Source organism: Phlebotomus papatasi, chromosome 2, assembly GCF_024763615.1.
Source record: "Phlebotomus papatasi isolate M1 chromosome 2, Ppap_2.1, whole genome shotgun sequence".
In the NCBI taxonomy this organism is placed as follows: Eukaryota; Metazoa; Arthropoda; class Insecta; order Diptera; family Psychodidae; genus Phlebotomus; species Phlebotomus papatasi.
The window spans coordinates 1,411,161-1,426,119 of NC_077223.1; the positions used below are offsets into that span (position 1 = coordinate 1,411,161).

At 37.2% G+C, this 14,959-nt stretch overlaps 2 protein-coding genes across 2 annotated transcripts; one reads left to right on the forward strand and one right to left on the reverse strand.

The window, feature by feature from the left end:
- Positions 1-3,742: 3,742 nt before the first annotated feature.
- LOC129802078 (sterol regulatory element-binding protein cleavage-activating protein) lies at positions 3,743-11,610 on the forward strand. The gene is made up of 7 exons (XM_055847639.1): positions 3,743-4,792; positions 5,661-6,538; positions 7,828-9,031; positions 9,095-9,263; positions 9,325-9,648; positions 10,904-11,110; positions 11,173-11,610. The coding sequence occupies exons 1-7, from the start codon at positions 4,211-4,213 to the stop codon at positions 11,349-11,351; spliced, it is 3,543 nt and encodes a 1,180-aa protein (XP_055703614.1). The 5' UTR covers positions 3,743-4,210; the 3' UTR covers positions 11,352-11,610.
- Positions 11,611-11,635: 25 nt separating this feature from the next.
- LOC129805005 (elongation of very long chain fatty acids protein 4-like) lies at positions 11,636-13,058 on the reverse strand. Its single transcript, XM_055852806.1, has 5 exons — positions 13,012-13,058; positions 12,609-12,946; positions 12,515-12,541; positions 11,876-11,976; positions 11,636-11,821 (listed from the first exon to the last, which is right to left on the reverse strand). The coding sequence occupies exons 1-5, from the start codon at positions 13,056-13,058 to the stop codon at positions 11,636-11,638; spliced, it is 699 nt and encodes a 232-aa protein (XP_055708781.1).
- Between the last annotated feature and the right edge of the window lie 1,901 nt (positions 13,059-14,959).

The following is a 14,959-nucleotide window of genomic DNA, read 5'->3' on the forward strand; positions in this document are numbered from 1 at the left end:
TATGCTTAAGAGCTTGAATTAAACAACCTTTTTTTTATTTTGTCGAAAAAAGAAGTAAAGAAAATATGCTATTTTTTTTTAGTTTGCGAGACCCATTTCCTTAATAGAATCCGAAAGCTGATGTAAAGATTCAAGAGTCAATTCAAGTTAGAATTACCACAATATTTTATATTTTTAAAGGTTTCTTATCAACATACTAAAGTAAGTTCTCATCACTTTTCAGTCTATTACTGATTGAAAATGATTTTAAGTGCCTATTTTTGAATATTTTACTGACAAAAAAATATTATTTAACCCCTGAATAAAGCGTATTTTTGAAAATATTTTCGTGAGCAAAAGCACATTTGAAATTAAGATTTCCAATGCAAAATATGAGGGATTAAACAAAAATATTTAAAAATAAGGGCAGAATCACATTGAGAGTAAAATACTCGTAAATTACCGTATTTCGTTAATTTGCGAATTTTCATTGCAATTCTTACGCAAATTTTCCATTACCGTATAACCTTATCTCAGACTTGGTGGCCTTAGGTGAAAATAATATTATATAAGAAAATTAAAGAAATAATACGAAAATTCGATAACGGGTGAGCAAAAAACTGTACGATTAATTTCTCGCACAGTTTTTTTTGCTCACCGTTTATCGCATTTTCGTTTTATTTCCTCAATTTTCTTATATTATTTTCTCCTAGTGCCACCGAGTATGAAATAAGGTAATACGCTTATTGAGAATTTGCGTATGAATTTCAATAAATTAACAAAATAGTAGGTGAGATTGTTAACAATCTCACCTAATACGGTGAGCATTTTACTGTCAATGTGATTTTGCCCTAAATTGGAATGGTTTTTAATAATCGAAAATTTTTCACAAAAAGGTGTAAAATTTAATTTTCCCAAAATTATTCTTCTTTGAAAGCAAAGAGATTTTTGTGAAAGAAATTCTGGAAATTCTTAATGAACGGTGAAATATTCCATACAATATTAGAAATGGGAGGTTCACAAGAAAGATTGATCTCTGAAAGAGCGGGATTCGTTAGCTCTAAGCCATTGGAAAATCAATCAGAAAACTCCCATTATTTCTGATTTCAAAGATAAATTCTTTCACTTTATAAAATCCAGCACAATTTCTGAACATATCACAAAATATTAGAACATTTTTTACTCACTGTTGAAGCAGATACTCTTTGTTTTTCTAATACGTATTCAGGATGAAATGGTCTTCCAAAATTTCACGAACAACTCGATTCTGGAAGACAAATTGAAAGAAAAATTGTAAAAACAATTTTTTCCGGATATTAGGCACAATTAAAACACTTTTTGAATGGAAGAAATTTAATGATCACTTCACTTGAGCAACACTACTTGAAATCCCATCTTTCAGGAAGATGGGTTGGCGAGAACTTATCAGCTAGAGATCTGGCACTGGAATGAACGATACAAATCAAGAATTCGTCCTACTGACTCAAAATGCTGATGCTTAGAATATTTATAAACAAATGCCAATATTATGGATTTGTTTACTTTATTCACAGAAGTGAATAGAAATAAAGAAAAGATAACAATGAAACTCAACACTTGGACTTAAGTGACAAAATTTGTTTAAAGAAAACTAAAATGCCATTGGAACTGGCAAAAACTGTGATTTATGTTTATTTATTTTCCTTCGAAATATATCTCATTAACCCTTCCACGACACCCCGATATTATATGATAATACAAGTTGTAAAAAAATATTCAAAGGACTGGATGTAGTTCACAATTGCTGTAGGGGAGACCGGGGTACAATTAACCAGGGGCAGAAGTAGACAGTGGATTTTTCTCGGTTCCCTTAAAATGTACCTTGAGCAAAGTATTTTTTAATGAAAGTAGGAACACATCCCCATATTCCCAGAAATATTTATAAGTCTGATCCTGTTATCCTACAATTTAGAAGCATTTTTATAAAATGGGTATAAAACTGCAGTTTTGATGTTTCAGTTTTTGGACCAGCATTTGGTTTTCTGAGTTTGTAGTCAAGATTTCATAGTTTTACCTCGTTTCTGGTTTCATAAACCTAATTAAAAAATATTTTTCACTTGGATAATAATTATCCAATTTTTTATATAAGATGAAAAACACTAAAACAGCCCTCGGGACAGTTGTAGCCACTCTTCCGTGGCCGGATAAAACTATCAATGATTTTTCACTAATACATGGATAATTGTTAGATGAAAGAGTACTATTGATATTCCAAGCAATATTGCCATTCGGATGAAAAATTTGTGAAATTCAGGATATTTTCATCAATTTTGCCGCAATTACAAAAATGTCATAAAAAAGTCGGCTAAAGTCTTTTTCATTAGGTTTAAGTTACATATTTAGTATCAGTGGGCTTCAGTGGATCAAGTGAAATAACACTTGGTATTTCCAGTTTTAAAATTTCGTCTGGAAAACTGGTGGCAAATAGCACCCCGAAAGTGGCTAAATCTACCCAGGCCGGGGCAGGTGTAGCCAATGTGTCATACTTTTTTCATTATCCTCTCTAGAAAAAGCCAAGGATTTGAGAGCTCTGAACTATACGGTTTTATACAGCCAATATCTTAATGCTACTTATGAAACATAAAAACATTAGACAAACTTTATCATTTTTTCACAAATCATGCGCGAAAAAAAAGCTTCATTTGCTGGCTAATTCTACCCCTGTCTCCTCTACCATCACTGAGAGAAATCCGAAAAAGTTAAAATATCGTTAATTTCAGATTTTGTAATGATTCACACAAGTCATTACAGGGTTAATTTTGTATATAAATTCCTAACGTAATCTCAAAGCTATTGATATCATATCGATATTTTCACATTTTTGCTGAGTTAACAATAATGCATATTAGCATACTTATTAACATACATAAATCATAAGTTTTCTTTATAATTTCTGACAAGTTTAATTTGAATTCTACCCAATTTATGAGTTTCTTTGATTCCAAATTTATTTTGATGGTGCAATATTAAATCAATAAAGTTCTCATACCCGGAAAGAAATTGTTAAATGCTTAAATTTTATAATTCCCTAATACCACTTTATTTCTGTGCACACAGAAATATGAAAAAGAAAATTTAGAATAGAGTAGAAAACAAGAGAAATTTTTATAAAAATTTGAGAGAAAATCTTTCACTAAACGGTTTGCAATGTTTGTGAGCATTAAATGAAAGTCAAGTAAGTAATTAAGTCTTCTTCAAAGTATTTGAGTTTTACAGGTGTTACATTCAATTTCATGTTCTTGAATAGTTTAATATTCCGTCCGTTGTTTCTCGTTAGTCCGAGCATTTCGCAAAGCTGGGACGAATTGCAATTCCTTTTTTATGTGTATTAATCTGCTTTACATTTTTGTACCAATTTTATTCATTTTTAAACATATTTTTGATTAAAATTTTATTTAATTTAAATTGACATAGGGATCGAAAGCGTTAAGCCAAAAGTGACCAATTGAGCGGAATTATAATTTAAGATTTTAATTTTATTCATGCCGTATTTTTTCCGATTTTAAAATTATTTTAGTAAATATTTTTATAAGATAACAAGGAATTGTATAATAATTTTTTATCCATTTTTAAAATTTTTAAAATTTTTTTACCAACTTCTAAATAAGTTTATCTTCAATTTGCATACTTTTCGGCGATTTTATCAGAAAGCCGTTGCTCGTCCAAAAATTTCTCCGAAAATGTTTGAAAAAAGTGAGCAATTCGGAAGATTCCGGAATGATTTATTGCGTGTGTGACATCCAATACAATTGCACCACGAACAATTTTCCACTCTCTGCTGCGAGTTGTGCAAATTACCGAGAAAAATAAATGAAAAGGCAAAGTTTACGAAAGCCAAGAAGTGCATTTCAGTGGTTGCGCTTTCCCTGCGTGTGTGGACATCGTGCAAAAGTGCTGGACAGTGTTTTCAGTGCCACTTGATACCGAAAATCTGCGCAGTAAATTTCCCCTGTTTTCTGTGTTTTCCTCCCAAAATTTTGCTCATCTCTTGTGCAGTGCTTTGTGAGGTTAGGGAGAAATTCTTTGGGAATTGGTGGATACCGTGGATACCATTGGACAGTGGCTGATTTGTGCCGTGAATGATGATTTTGGACTGTGTAAATCGGACATTTGGGTGATAGTTTTTGTGGTGAAAGAGAAATAATTGGAGGAGGAGAGTGATTATGAATTTGGGGTGTCAGAAGTGAAGATAATGTCCCGAACGGGCAGTGCCAGTGACAATCGCCGGAGAGTGGGTTTACCACTGCGCGTGGAAAACTGGTACTACAAGCACGGGCTCTTCCTCTCCAGCTATCCAACTTGTGCCACCAGCTGTGCCATTGTCGTTCTCCTCTTCTGTTGCTACCCTTTGATCTACATCCCCCTGCCGGGCACCATTCCCACCAAAGTTGTCCTGCCCTACAGTCCCGACGAGGCCACCGACAATGCCACAAACATCTTCCCCCTCAGCAATATCACCAGCAACTTCGAACCACCGTTCCCCTGGGCACACGTGGAGCCCTTCATCTACGTCCAGCAAATTGTCCTGCGTGCCAGTGTGACACCCTGGAATGGCAATCTCATCCTCACGGACGCCTACAGGGCACCCCTGGCTGAAGCCTTCAAGCTCCTCGAGATCATCCGGAATCACGAAGTGGAGGAGTCTCACATCACTCTGGGCAATCTCTGTCTCCACGTGGAGAATGTCAAGACGTTCAAGGCCAAAGATACTGTGTTTCCGGAATACAACTGCCTGATCCTGTCTCCGGCTAATTTCTGGCAGCAGAACACCCAGGTAACGTTTATTTCTACCTCATTGCTTTTCTCTTCGGTAGTAATCTCTAAGAAATTGTATACAATCATGATTTTAACTTTTAACCCTTTAGCGACGATTGCATCATTCAATGCCTTATGAGAAAATTATTTGTTTTTCATCATTTCAATCACATGTTCGCGTTATTAAGAGGACTCAGGGTCTGATTAGATAGGGTGATATTTTAGTTTTGTGTTAGATTTTATATAATTTAATAAATTAAAGGATTCCCAATATTTAATAATATCGCATTCCCACGATTTGAGTGACATTTTGTAAATTTTTCCGTTTCAAAATGCCATTTTAGCCAACTTTGCTTTCCGAAATGCTCAAATTGGATACTTAGATGCTATACTTCAAAAGTACTTTCGAAACATTTACCGTTTACCGCAGAGGTGTGCAAGAACCGTTTGAAACCGAATAAACGTGAAAATAAGTTTGTTCAGGTAGCGTTTTAACCATTATCGTACAAGTTTCATTTGATGTTTGTTCGGTTTCAAACGGTTCTTGAACGCCTCTGGTTTACCGACTCAAAACCGATATAAACCATTTCATGAATTACTCAACGACTTTTTTGTGCAAATAGAGTTCCATTTGCCTTTTATCCAAGACACTATTGGAGAATCAAAATCTACTTGTGTTTACACCGATTATTGATTTTATATTGCTTGTTTCAAGAATTAGAGGTAATAATTGTAATAAGCACAAAGTTAAAAGTTTAAGTTAATAATTCCTGATAATGAAGAAAAGTTTTTTCGGAATCGGATTCTAAAGAGCATTCCAATATACTTGGTGTTGATGGATTAAGAGGAGTTCTTCAAGATAGCTTTTCTGTTTCTTGAACATGCAGATGTTCAACAAGGACACCGCACTCCTGAACACAATCTTCCAGTTCCACAATCTACAGAAGACTAAAGTCTCGATAGCCGAGATGCTCTTCGGAATCTCAATCCGGGACACTGGGGTCAAGAGGTACCCCATCCGGGCTCGACCTCGCATCATTCAGTTTGCCGTAACGCTGATACTGCGCGAGAAAAATCAACAGTTCCTCAGCACCCTTAAGGACAAACTTACCCGCATCTATACTCTTCATCACACCACGAACTCTGGGCAACGCGAATCCCTCACCTATATCTACTATCCGGGAGAGTTCCGGGTACTGGAAGTCATGCCACTTTCCATCACCTTCATTCTACTCTTTTACTACGTCTACTTCTCGCTGCGGAAGATAGATCTCATCCGTTCCCGTCTCCTGCTCGCCTTCACGGCGGTCTTTACAGTCTTGGGCAGTCTAATTATGTCCCTGGGGCTCTGCTTCTTCTTCGGTCTCACCATCAGCATTCAGTCCAAGGGCATCTTTCCCTATTTGGTGGTATTGGTGGGCCTGGAGAATGTCCTCGTCATCACGAAGTGCATCACATCGACAGACGAGAAGCTGGACGTGAAGATACGCGTGGCCAAGGGTCTGGCCAATGAGGGATGGTCCATCTCCAAGACTCTGCTCACAGAGATCACAATTCTCACCGTGGGACTGGCCACTTTCGTTCCGGTCATCCAGGAGTTCTGCATCTTTGCCATTGTTGGCCTCATCTCGGACTATTTCCTCCAGATGATGCTCTTCTCAACTGTTCTGGCCCTCAATATTCGACCGTTCGAGCACAGTGTCCAGCTGAAGCAGGCCAAAAAGGACACCAACGCGGTATCTGGATCACCGCAGACGAGGCTCAGGTAAGTTTCCACTGATCCTCTTCTGTTTACAATCTTGAGAGAGCCCCAAAGCCAGTGGTCACCTTTAATGTCTTCGCCCTGTTCGCTACTCTTAGAATTGCCTTTTCACGTGCGTTTGTCTTGGCATAAAGTGGATGCATTTATCGTTTACGTACTGTCGTTGATGTTTTTTACAATTGAAATGTCAAGAATTCCGAAAACTCGAAATAGAAAAACAGCCAGCGCTAAAGTGGCGAGTACATGAACTTGTACTTTAGACTTGTTTGATTTTCGAATTAGTTTGGCTTGGTTTTGAAATGCCTTTGTCTCTTCGAACGATTTTGAACAGAAATATTTTAGTTTTGTAATTTTTAATCCATCTTGAAATTTCCATCTCCTTGGTCTGAAAATTAATGCCAGTATATCCCTTTAAGTTTTATAACCTTAATGATTCTGCAATACCAAAACTTCAAATTAAAAATGGAAATTTGAATTCCGAAAATTGTTGAATTTCGAAAGTCCGAAAATCATTTTTTATTATAGCGCCTCCTGTGACAGTCTCATGAAGTTATGATATTTTGAAGAGTTGTTTTCGATGATAACATCCAAAGAAAAAGTAATGTACAGAAGTAGGGTTTGGCAAAGAGAAAAGCCATTCGAAAATCTAATTGAAAAACCAAAAAAGAGACTTTCTTCTTAATACTTTCACAAAGTGGCTGAAGTTACATCCTGTTCGAATTTCGAAGTGCTCAAGTGTCAAAATGTGACGGTCTTCACATTGTTGTGAGCAAAAAACAGAACAACGACGCTTACTGTTCTTTCCCCAGTATTTAATTACTGAGTAACTCCTTTGCCAGCTTTTTAGTGTGATATTTGATAAACTTTCCTCACCTTGTTCGAAAATTTACTATGAAAATTCGACATTGAATTTGAATTCTTCGATCATCAACGACTTTTAGTGCAAATAGAGTTCCATTTGCCTTTTATCCAAGACACTATTGGAGAATCAAAATCTACTTGTATTCACACCATTTGTTTTTTTTATCAGTTCATGATCATTCGAAATTGAAGGGTTTGAGTCTCAACTGGTGTGTGTCTTATTGTGAATCTCGACTAATTAGAATTTAATTTCATTCTCTTAAAATAATCAAGGTCTTGAGAAAGGCAGATAATTTATTTATTTTTTACATCACAAAAATAAATGTCGGAAATTTTATTTATTCATTTCTTATCTTGGGGCTTTTCTCTTTTAAGAACAAAACAAAAAAGAAAGAGTCCACAAGCAAAAACCTAATTTACCTAATTTTCAGATATTCTTCATCAGCTCATGCCACAACAATGTCACGGTCTCAGAGTCACCCAAAGTTGAGTGGTTTGATGTTGGATTCTGTGAATCATATCTCCACAGATGTAATCCCAACGCCTTCGGTGACAGACAGAAAAATCCCAAAACGGGTGAAAATTGTGAATTTCTGGGCACGAACGCGTTTCTTTCAGCGTGCATTTATGATATGGATGATTGTGTGGATATTTTCCATAATTTACAATAGCAATATTTTGGAGAGTTTATTTGTGATTGATAGTGGGACGGAGATCAATAGTTTGCCGACGGAACCGGAGATGCAGGAGGGGGGTATGAAGAAGGTGGAAAATGATGAGATTGTTTTCAATATGGCCAGTACAAAATCTCCCATTTATGAATCACATGTGATGGAGAATGATGAGAGTTTTAGCAATATCAGTGAACAGTTGAATAAATTGAGGCATCCAGATTACGATACCAATCACTACCTGTCCAATTTTCATTGGTCAGCTATCCTGAGGCAGTACAATATTTCCATGAGTGGTAAGTATGTCACGATTTTGCCTACAATAAGACTGTCACATGCCATTGCTCCGGAAGTGGCCATGACATTGCGCAATCCGGATGAGAAGAGTCCGCAGCAGTTTCAGTGGAAAGCACTGGCTGTTGCTCTCGATCCTATTGACTTTTCCGATGCTGAACATCAGGAGTCTCCGTCACCAAGTACAGCCAGCATGCCCTTCTATCCAAAGAGTCCTATGGAGATCTTTCTGGCCAGCATTCTCTGTGCCATCAGTATTTTTGTCCTCACGTACACCCTCGTCGTGCTGTATCGGTGCATCTGCACCCGGAACTATGCCGAATGGCGTGCCAGCTGGACGGATGTCGATCCAACGTCCAGACCACGCGTTGAGCACTTCATTCAATCCTCAACGCCCATCTCAGTCACTGGCCATCGGCATAGGGTTGAGTGCCTGGCCATGGATGGGATCATGGTGGCCAGTTCGTGCCTGGAGGGTAACATTAGGATCTGGGATGTGAATGGGGGCGAATTGATAGCTGAGATTAATAGATTGACATTCTTCAAGGAGACGCAGAATCAGAGGAATTGCTCCCCTATTTGGTGTCTCGATTTTGTGGACAATCTCATTGCCGTCGGTTGCTCGGATGGACGAATTGAGTTCTGGGAGGGCAGCACGGGAAATCTAAAGGTAAGGCCAACCCCTTACAGGAATCTCTTCTTTGCGAAGTACAAATTTTCAATTTTGCTGCAGTGTGTTTTGGACGACGATAAAAATCTCCGAAATGGTGTGACTCATATTAAATTGACTGGAGATCGGGTTATTGTGGCCAGACTCTGTGGGCGTGTGGATTTTCTGCGTTTGGAAACCTACAGTCAAGGCAAACAAATTGACTGGGGATTCACATCGGCGTACAGAAGAAGTGAGACCATTCATGTGGATTCATTCATTTGTCCCAAACAAAGCATAATTATTTTTTGCAGCTCATGTGCGAACGGGTTCGACTGGAAGTCTGGCCTTGATACATCACAGTACGGCCACTGGGGAGGAACTCAGATGCATTGTGGAGATTCAGCATAAGGCCCATCAGCAGTCCATAACGTGTCTCGAAGTGATGCACGGGACAGTCTTCACGGGAAGCCAAGATAATACACTGAAGGTGTTCAGGTTGGACAACAGAAGTCTCCTGTACACCCTTCATGGTCACTATGGGCCGATCACATGCCTTTTCATCGATCAAAATCATCCCGGAACTGGAGGATCTGGATCACAAGAAGGATTACTCTGTGTCTGGGATCTTACATCAGGTATTTTTACCAAATTTATTTTATTTTTGCTAATCATTTATTTACAGAGGAACATGATGATTACCCGATTCTCTAGGTAACGATATGAAGCAGTTAAAGGGTACATTGCAAAAGTGAAACTTGATATACCATCTTTTGGTCCTAAAAGAAAGATAAGTCACAAATTTCAAACTTTTCTTTTGGATGAACAAAATCACTCTGAGAGCTTTCTTATCGTCAGTTGGATCAGGCATTGTGCTAAATGCATTTACTCTGTGTCTGCATTCGTTGTAAATGACGCATTGCTGCGTGGCGTTTGCAACGAATGCAGACACAAAGAATATGCAGTTTGCACAATTTCTGATCTAACGGATAAAACGGATTGATTAGCAATTCGTAACACAGATGCTGATCCAGCCGACCGACGACGAATTGTACCCCAATTTTTGATGTCCTGAAGGAGGTTACAGCCAAAGGACCGAAACGCCGGTAAAAATCAAAGAGAACAGCAAAGCTGTGATAAACTTAGATAAGATTCCCAGATACCAGACTCACGGGAAAGCCCTATGTGACTTTCCGGTCATGCGGGAAGGTCTTGGAAACTGGATCACATTCTTGAGGTCTGCCTCGAGACAAAAAGTAGAACAATACGACACCACAATGAGATGGTTCTAGGGCTAACGCTTCCCAAAGAGCAAGCCTTCACTCTCTCCAACGACACCCATCTCAAATCCGACTTTGTTGTAAAGAACTCCATTAGATCGGAAATTATCTTGCTAAGGCAGAAGATATACGGTCACAAAATATACGGCCCTGCTATCCACCGTCGATGAGGCGTACGGACGTAGCCTCCTCGGCGATAGTGTCCATCGTGGTTGGTATCATCCGAACACACGAAAGCTTGAAACTACTTACGCCACGATCGTTGTATTATCGATTGAGGTCGAGAGAGGCCTTACCTTTACCCCTTGTAACATTCTATATCGGCCTTGTCTTTTGGCCGGCAATTTAAACATAGCAAGAGTATCTTATGAGTTGTATTAAGTATGAAGAAATGAGACTGAACTAGGCTGAGGTAGAGTAGATTGGGATACAGCTTTCTTCTCAGGCTTGCTCTAGGTCTGCACCGAGGTTGACGTCTCTTCACAATGGCTTGCATAGCTTTTCTGGGGAATATTCTATAACTTCATAATTTCCTACTTCTATTTGCGTGCCTTTTTTATACGAAATCTTAAGCCTTTACTTTTATCGGACCCTTCTGATTTTCGTCTTGCAGGGGCCTGCGTTTATGGGATTCAGGCTCATGATGGCGCCATTGTATCACTAGTCTGTTCGCCGAGTTACGTAATATCTCTGGGCTCAGATGAGAGGTTGTGCATTTGGGAGAGATTCCAGGGGCATCTGCTGAATTCCATTAATGTGCTCTATGCCTATTCAATTCTCCTGATGCTAACTCCGTCGCTTCTCATAACAACCAAACCAGGTTTGTGCTTCTGCTGTTCCTTTCCTTTTCAGTTTCTTCAACTTTAAGTCCCTCCTTGGCAGGTTCGCTGATTGTCTGGGATGTGAGGACGGGCGAACCGACACGGGAAGTGAAGTTGGACAGTTCAAACAGCCAATTGTGCCCAAGGCTGATATTGGCGTCATCAGACTGCGTAATATGTGATTATGGGAATGAATTGAGGATCGTTCGTTTCCCTTTGGCAGCGGAAAAGATTGATTGATGTGGGAATAATAAAAAAATAAATAAAAATTGTTACAAATAATGTTTAGGTAAGGAAAAGACTTTATTGTAAAATAGAAATTGTAAGAGTTTCTCTTTGTGAATTTAGGGAAAAGAAGAAAAAAGTGAGAACAATTTTTGTTTGATTTATAATCAAAGTCATGAACAACACAAAGCTATTTAAATTTTAGGCACCAAATTAATTTGTGTATAATGTCTCTTTTTTAGAATAATAAAAGGATAATCTAGTTTAAATCTAATTTTTTTTGTCTGCTCTTTTGGTTTCTACTGAACTTTTGAGCTTTTGGTGGCTTTCATTGGTTTCTTGTACGAGGCAATGTAGAATTTGAGGAAAAGGAATAAAAAGCCACCGATGAAGAGGAAATGTATCAAGTACATTTGTGGTGTGATGAATGCGCATTCAGTAAAATAGGCAGTTAGTGCGACTGTCATTCCGATGATAAATTGAATCTGAAAAAGAACAAAATAAGCTGTTTTCTTTTGAAAATTTTGGAGTTTTCTCACTATTTGAATCAATGTTATGTACTTTTTCCACCAAAGATACTTGGCAACGGTTGGACCAAGAGTCGACAATCCATAATAGATGTACGTGATAACATGGACACCTAACGGTAGACAGAATTATTAATTACGTATCACCTTGTAATTTAGTAGAGTAAAATAGGATAATTAATTTACGTATTTCGTTAATTTACGCATTTTCATTGCAATTCTTACGCAAATAGTCCATTACCGTATTACCTTATCTCATTATCAGTGGCAACAGGGTGAAAATAATATAATAAAATTGAAGAAGTAAAACGAAAATTCGGTAAACGGTGAGCAACCAAAACCATGCAACAACCAAAACTTCTGTTGTCAAAATGTACCCGAAAAGCGAAATAAACGAATTTTCCAAAAAATTGACTTATTCGACTTATATTTTGATAAGACGAAATATGAAGTATTCGAAGCCAGAGTGTGTGCGGAGCCTGAAAGCCTTCCCCTATTGGGTAGTGGTCCCCGGGGTGTTGAAGGAGGGAATTTTGGGGAAACAAAATCTAGGGATCATAATATAAACTACGCTCTCTCTGTAGAGTTGGATCAGTAAAAAATTTAAATTGAAATTTGCTAGCACGTGTAATATGAACAATATGAACTTACCAGAATTAAACATCATGGGACTGTAGGCTACAAAAACACAGATTTTTATCATAATCACTATCCACAAAAATTTTTACAGATAGAATTTTCTTACATAATCCGTAGGGGATAAATTTAACAAGAATCCAAGAGTATAGAGTCATTGTTGCATGGTGATAAATATGCAAAAAAGAAAGTTGATTTTCCTTCTTGCGCAGCACGAAGAAGAAAGAATCAAGAAATTCCATGTATTTAGTGATGTAATACATCCACATTGCCGTTGATAGGCGTACTTCATTGGGATCCGTTGGATCAGGCTTATTGGACAAGCAGGTCCAGGTGTACTTCAGTAGAGTTGTTCTCAAGAATATCTCGTAGCAGATGTACGCATTCAACACAGCAACGGTGATGTTGTAGACTAAGATAAGTCTTTTAAACTCAAATGGCTGTCGACTGGTGTAAGATTATTTGTATGATTAACTATGCAAGATTTTAAAATTAAAAAAAAATATATTTACTTCTTCATGAGTTTCGGTCCTAATATCACAACTGTTAAATAGGTCATTATGAGAACCTGTACGACGTAAGCATTGTCCACCAAAAACCATCCTCGTGTTCTAATATCTGCATAATGCATGAAACGATTGAAAACAAAGTTAAAAGAGTGTGACACCTCTAGCGTTGGTCCTAGAAAGTTCAAATGCTCTAGAGGGTTGAAGTGCTTTACGAGACCTTTCATTTACTTCTTCTTTTGGCGTCTGACGGAAAACTTTATGGTCTCCTCAATTCTTCTGGTGTTCGTCAGAAAAATATTCCTCTTCCAAATTAAAAGAATCAGGTTTTTCTCCAAAGCTCTCAACCCAAGAAGCAATTTTTTCTTAATATAGTCCTATAGAATTCCTTAGGTAAGGCACTATAGAACCAAAAATCCTTTTATTTGCTTATAACGCTCTTGATTCCATCACTGAGATTACTATAAGTAAAGTGGCGCACTCTTAAGGAACTTAAGAGCTTCTATAGGGATTTCAAAAGAAAATTTTCACTTTAAGTCTTTTAAAAGTGCACTTAAAGACTTGTTTAATACTCGGTTCTATAAGGCAGCTATTTTGCTTCTTGGGAACCCTCGGTGTGGGTCTGGCCCACTGAAGACGACCCATACCAACGGTCGAGAGCTTTGGTGAAAAACCTGATTCTTTTAATTTGAAAGCGGAATATTTTTCTGACCAAAACCGGAAGAATTGAGGAGACCTTTCATTTACGTTCTTACGTTCCTACGTTCTCTGTTATTTTGTCAGTAATAGCAAAACTTTGAACTTTGAACAGTATTCGAAATATCAGTGAATCAACTAATTTATATTAAATTTGACGTGATTTTATTTTTAATCAACTTTATCTTTTCAAAAATTGATGTTCACATGAAGATTTTTACTGTATAGAATTATTTCACATTCACAAAAATCTCACAACCGTAGTCATTTGCTTTATTAAATACTTTTAATCACAATTGATTCCTTTGTAATAAATTCAAATGAATTCTTCGAACAGAACAGAACGAAATTGATAGAATTATGAAAGTCATCTTGCCTGATATACTGTCTAAGTAGTCAATATAATCAATATATTTATACATAAAATTCATTTTAAACACCTTTTAACTTTGACACACAACAGATGAATGGATCAGTAGTCTCTTTATATAGTGTCTTTAATTAATATTTGTAATGTCACAGTTTTTTTTAGTTAGATGTAAAGCATGCATTTAATGAGGAAGAGAACAAGTGTAAGAATGTTTTGTAAGGTTTATAGAACAACACAAAAACGCTAATTTCGATCAATACAAGGTAAGCTGTTACTTAAGTACAATGTTATAAAATTAAAGACATTGTCCATGTTCTAAGTAAGAGCTTTTCCAAGTGCATAAAAAATGTACTTAAGTATTTAAATAAGGATTTTTTAGACGACAGGAGTGACACCTGGTGGCAGAAAGTGGAAACAGGAATAGAAAATGCATGTAAACAATTGGATAGAAAGAAATTGCACAAATATGACATCTCATAAACACATAGGGTAAGTGTGCCAAATTTCGGCATAGTTGCATGCAAGCGCCAAAGTCTCAATTTTGAAATGTAACATTTTTAATACAAATTGAATTTTTTATTCCTTCTTTTTAAGGAGTGTTGCTTAGAACCTTGTAGACAGTTTATCGTCCCGTCAAATAATATCTGCAGATATCTTTAAGATTTCTGTAGAGAAAATCTACACCTCTACAGAATATCTGCAGATAATATCTGTAGATATTCTTACGAATTTTATTTGGGCTTGGGACAAAATTCGTCAGAATATTTCGTCAGATTTTCTGACGAATCTCTGACGAATTTCTGTAGATATTCTGCCGATTTTCTGTAGATTTTTTCTACATTCCAGACTTTCCAGACAAGATGTGTCAGAAGAGATGGAAAAATTTTT

What these genes read in the sequence shown, in the direction of transcription:
- LOC129802078 (XM_055847639.1), top strand. Translation starts at nt 4,211, where the DNA reads ATGTCCCGAACGGGCAGTGCCAGTGACAATCGCCGGAGAGTGGGTTTA. An exon ending in TCACCGCAGACGAGGCTCAG is followed by an intron (nt 6,539 to 7,827) that starts GTAAGTTTCCAC and finishes CCTAATTTTCAG; the next exon opens with ATATTCTTCATCAGCTCATG. An exon ending in TGTCTGGGATCTTACATCAG is followed by an intron (nt 9,649 to 10,903) that starts GTATTTTTACCA and finishes TTCGTCTTGCAG; the next exon opens with GGGCCTGCGTTTATGGGATT.
- LOC129805005 (XM_055852806.1), bottom strand. Translation starts at nt 13,058, where the DNA reads ATGACCTATTTAACAGTTGTGATATTAGGACCGAAACTCATGAAGAA. An exon ending in GGACCGAAACTCATGAAGAA is followed by an intron (nt 12,947 to 13,011) that starts GTAAATATATTT and finishes ATCTTACACCAG; the next exon opens with TCGACAGCCATTTGAGTTTA. An exon ending in TCCCATGATGTTTAATTCTG is followed by an intron (nt 11,977 to 12,514) that starts GTAAGTTCATAT and finishes GTCTACCGTTAG; the next exon opens with GTGTCCATGTTATCACGTAC.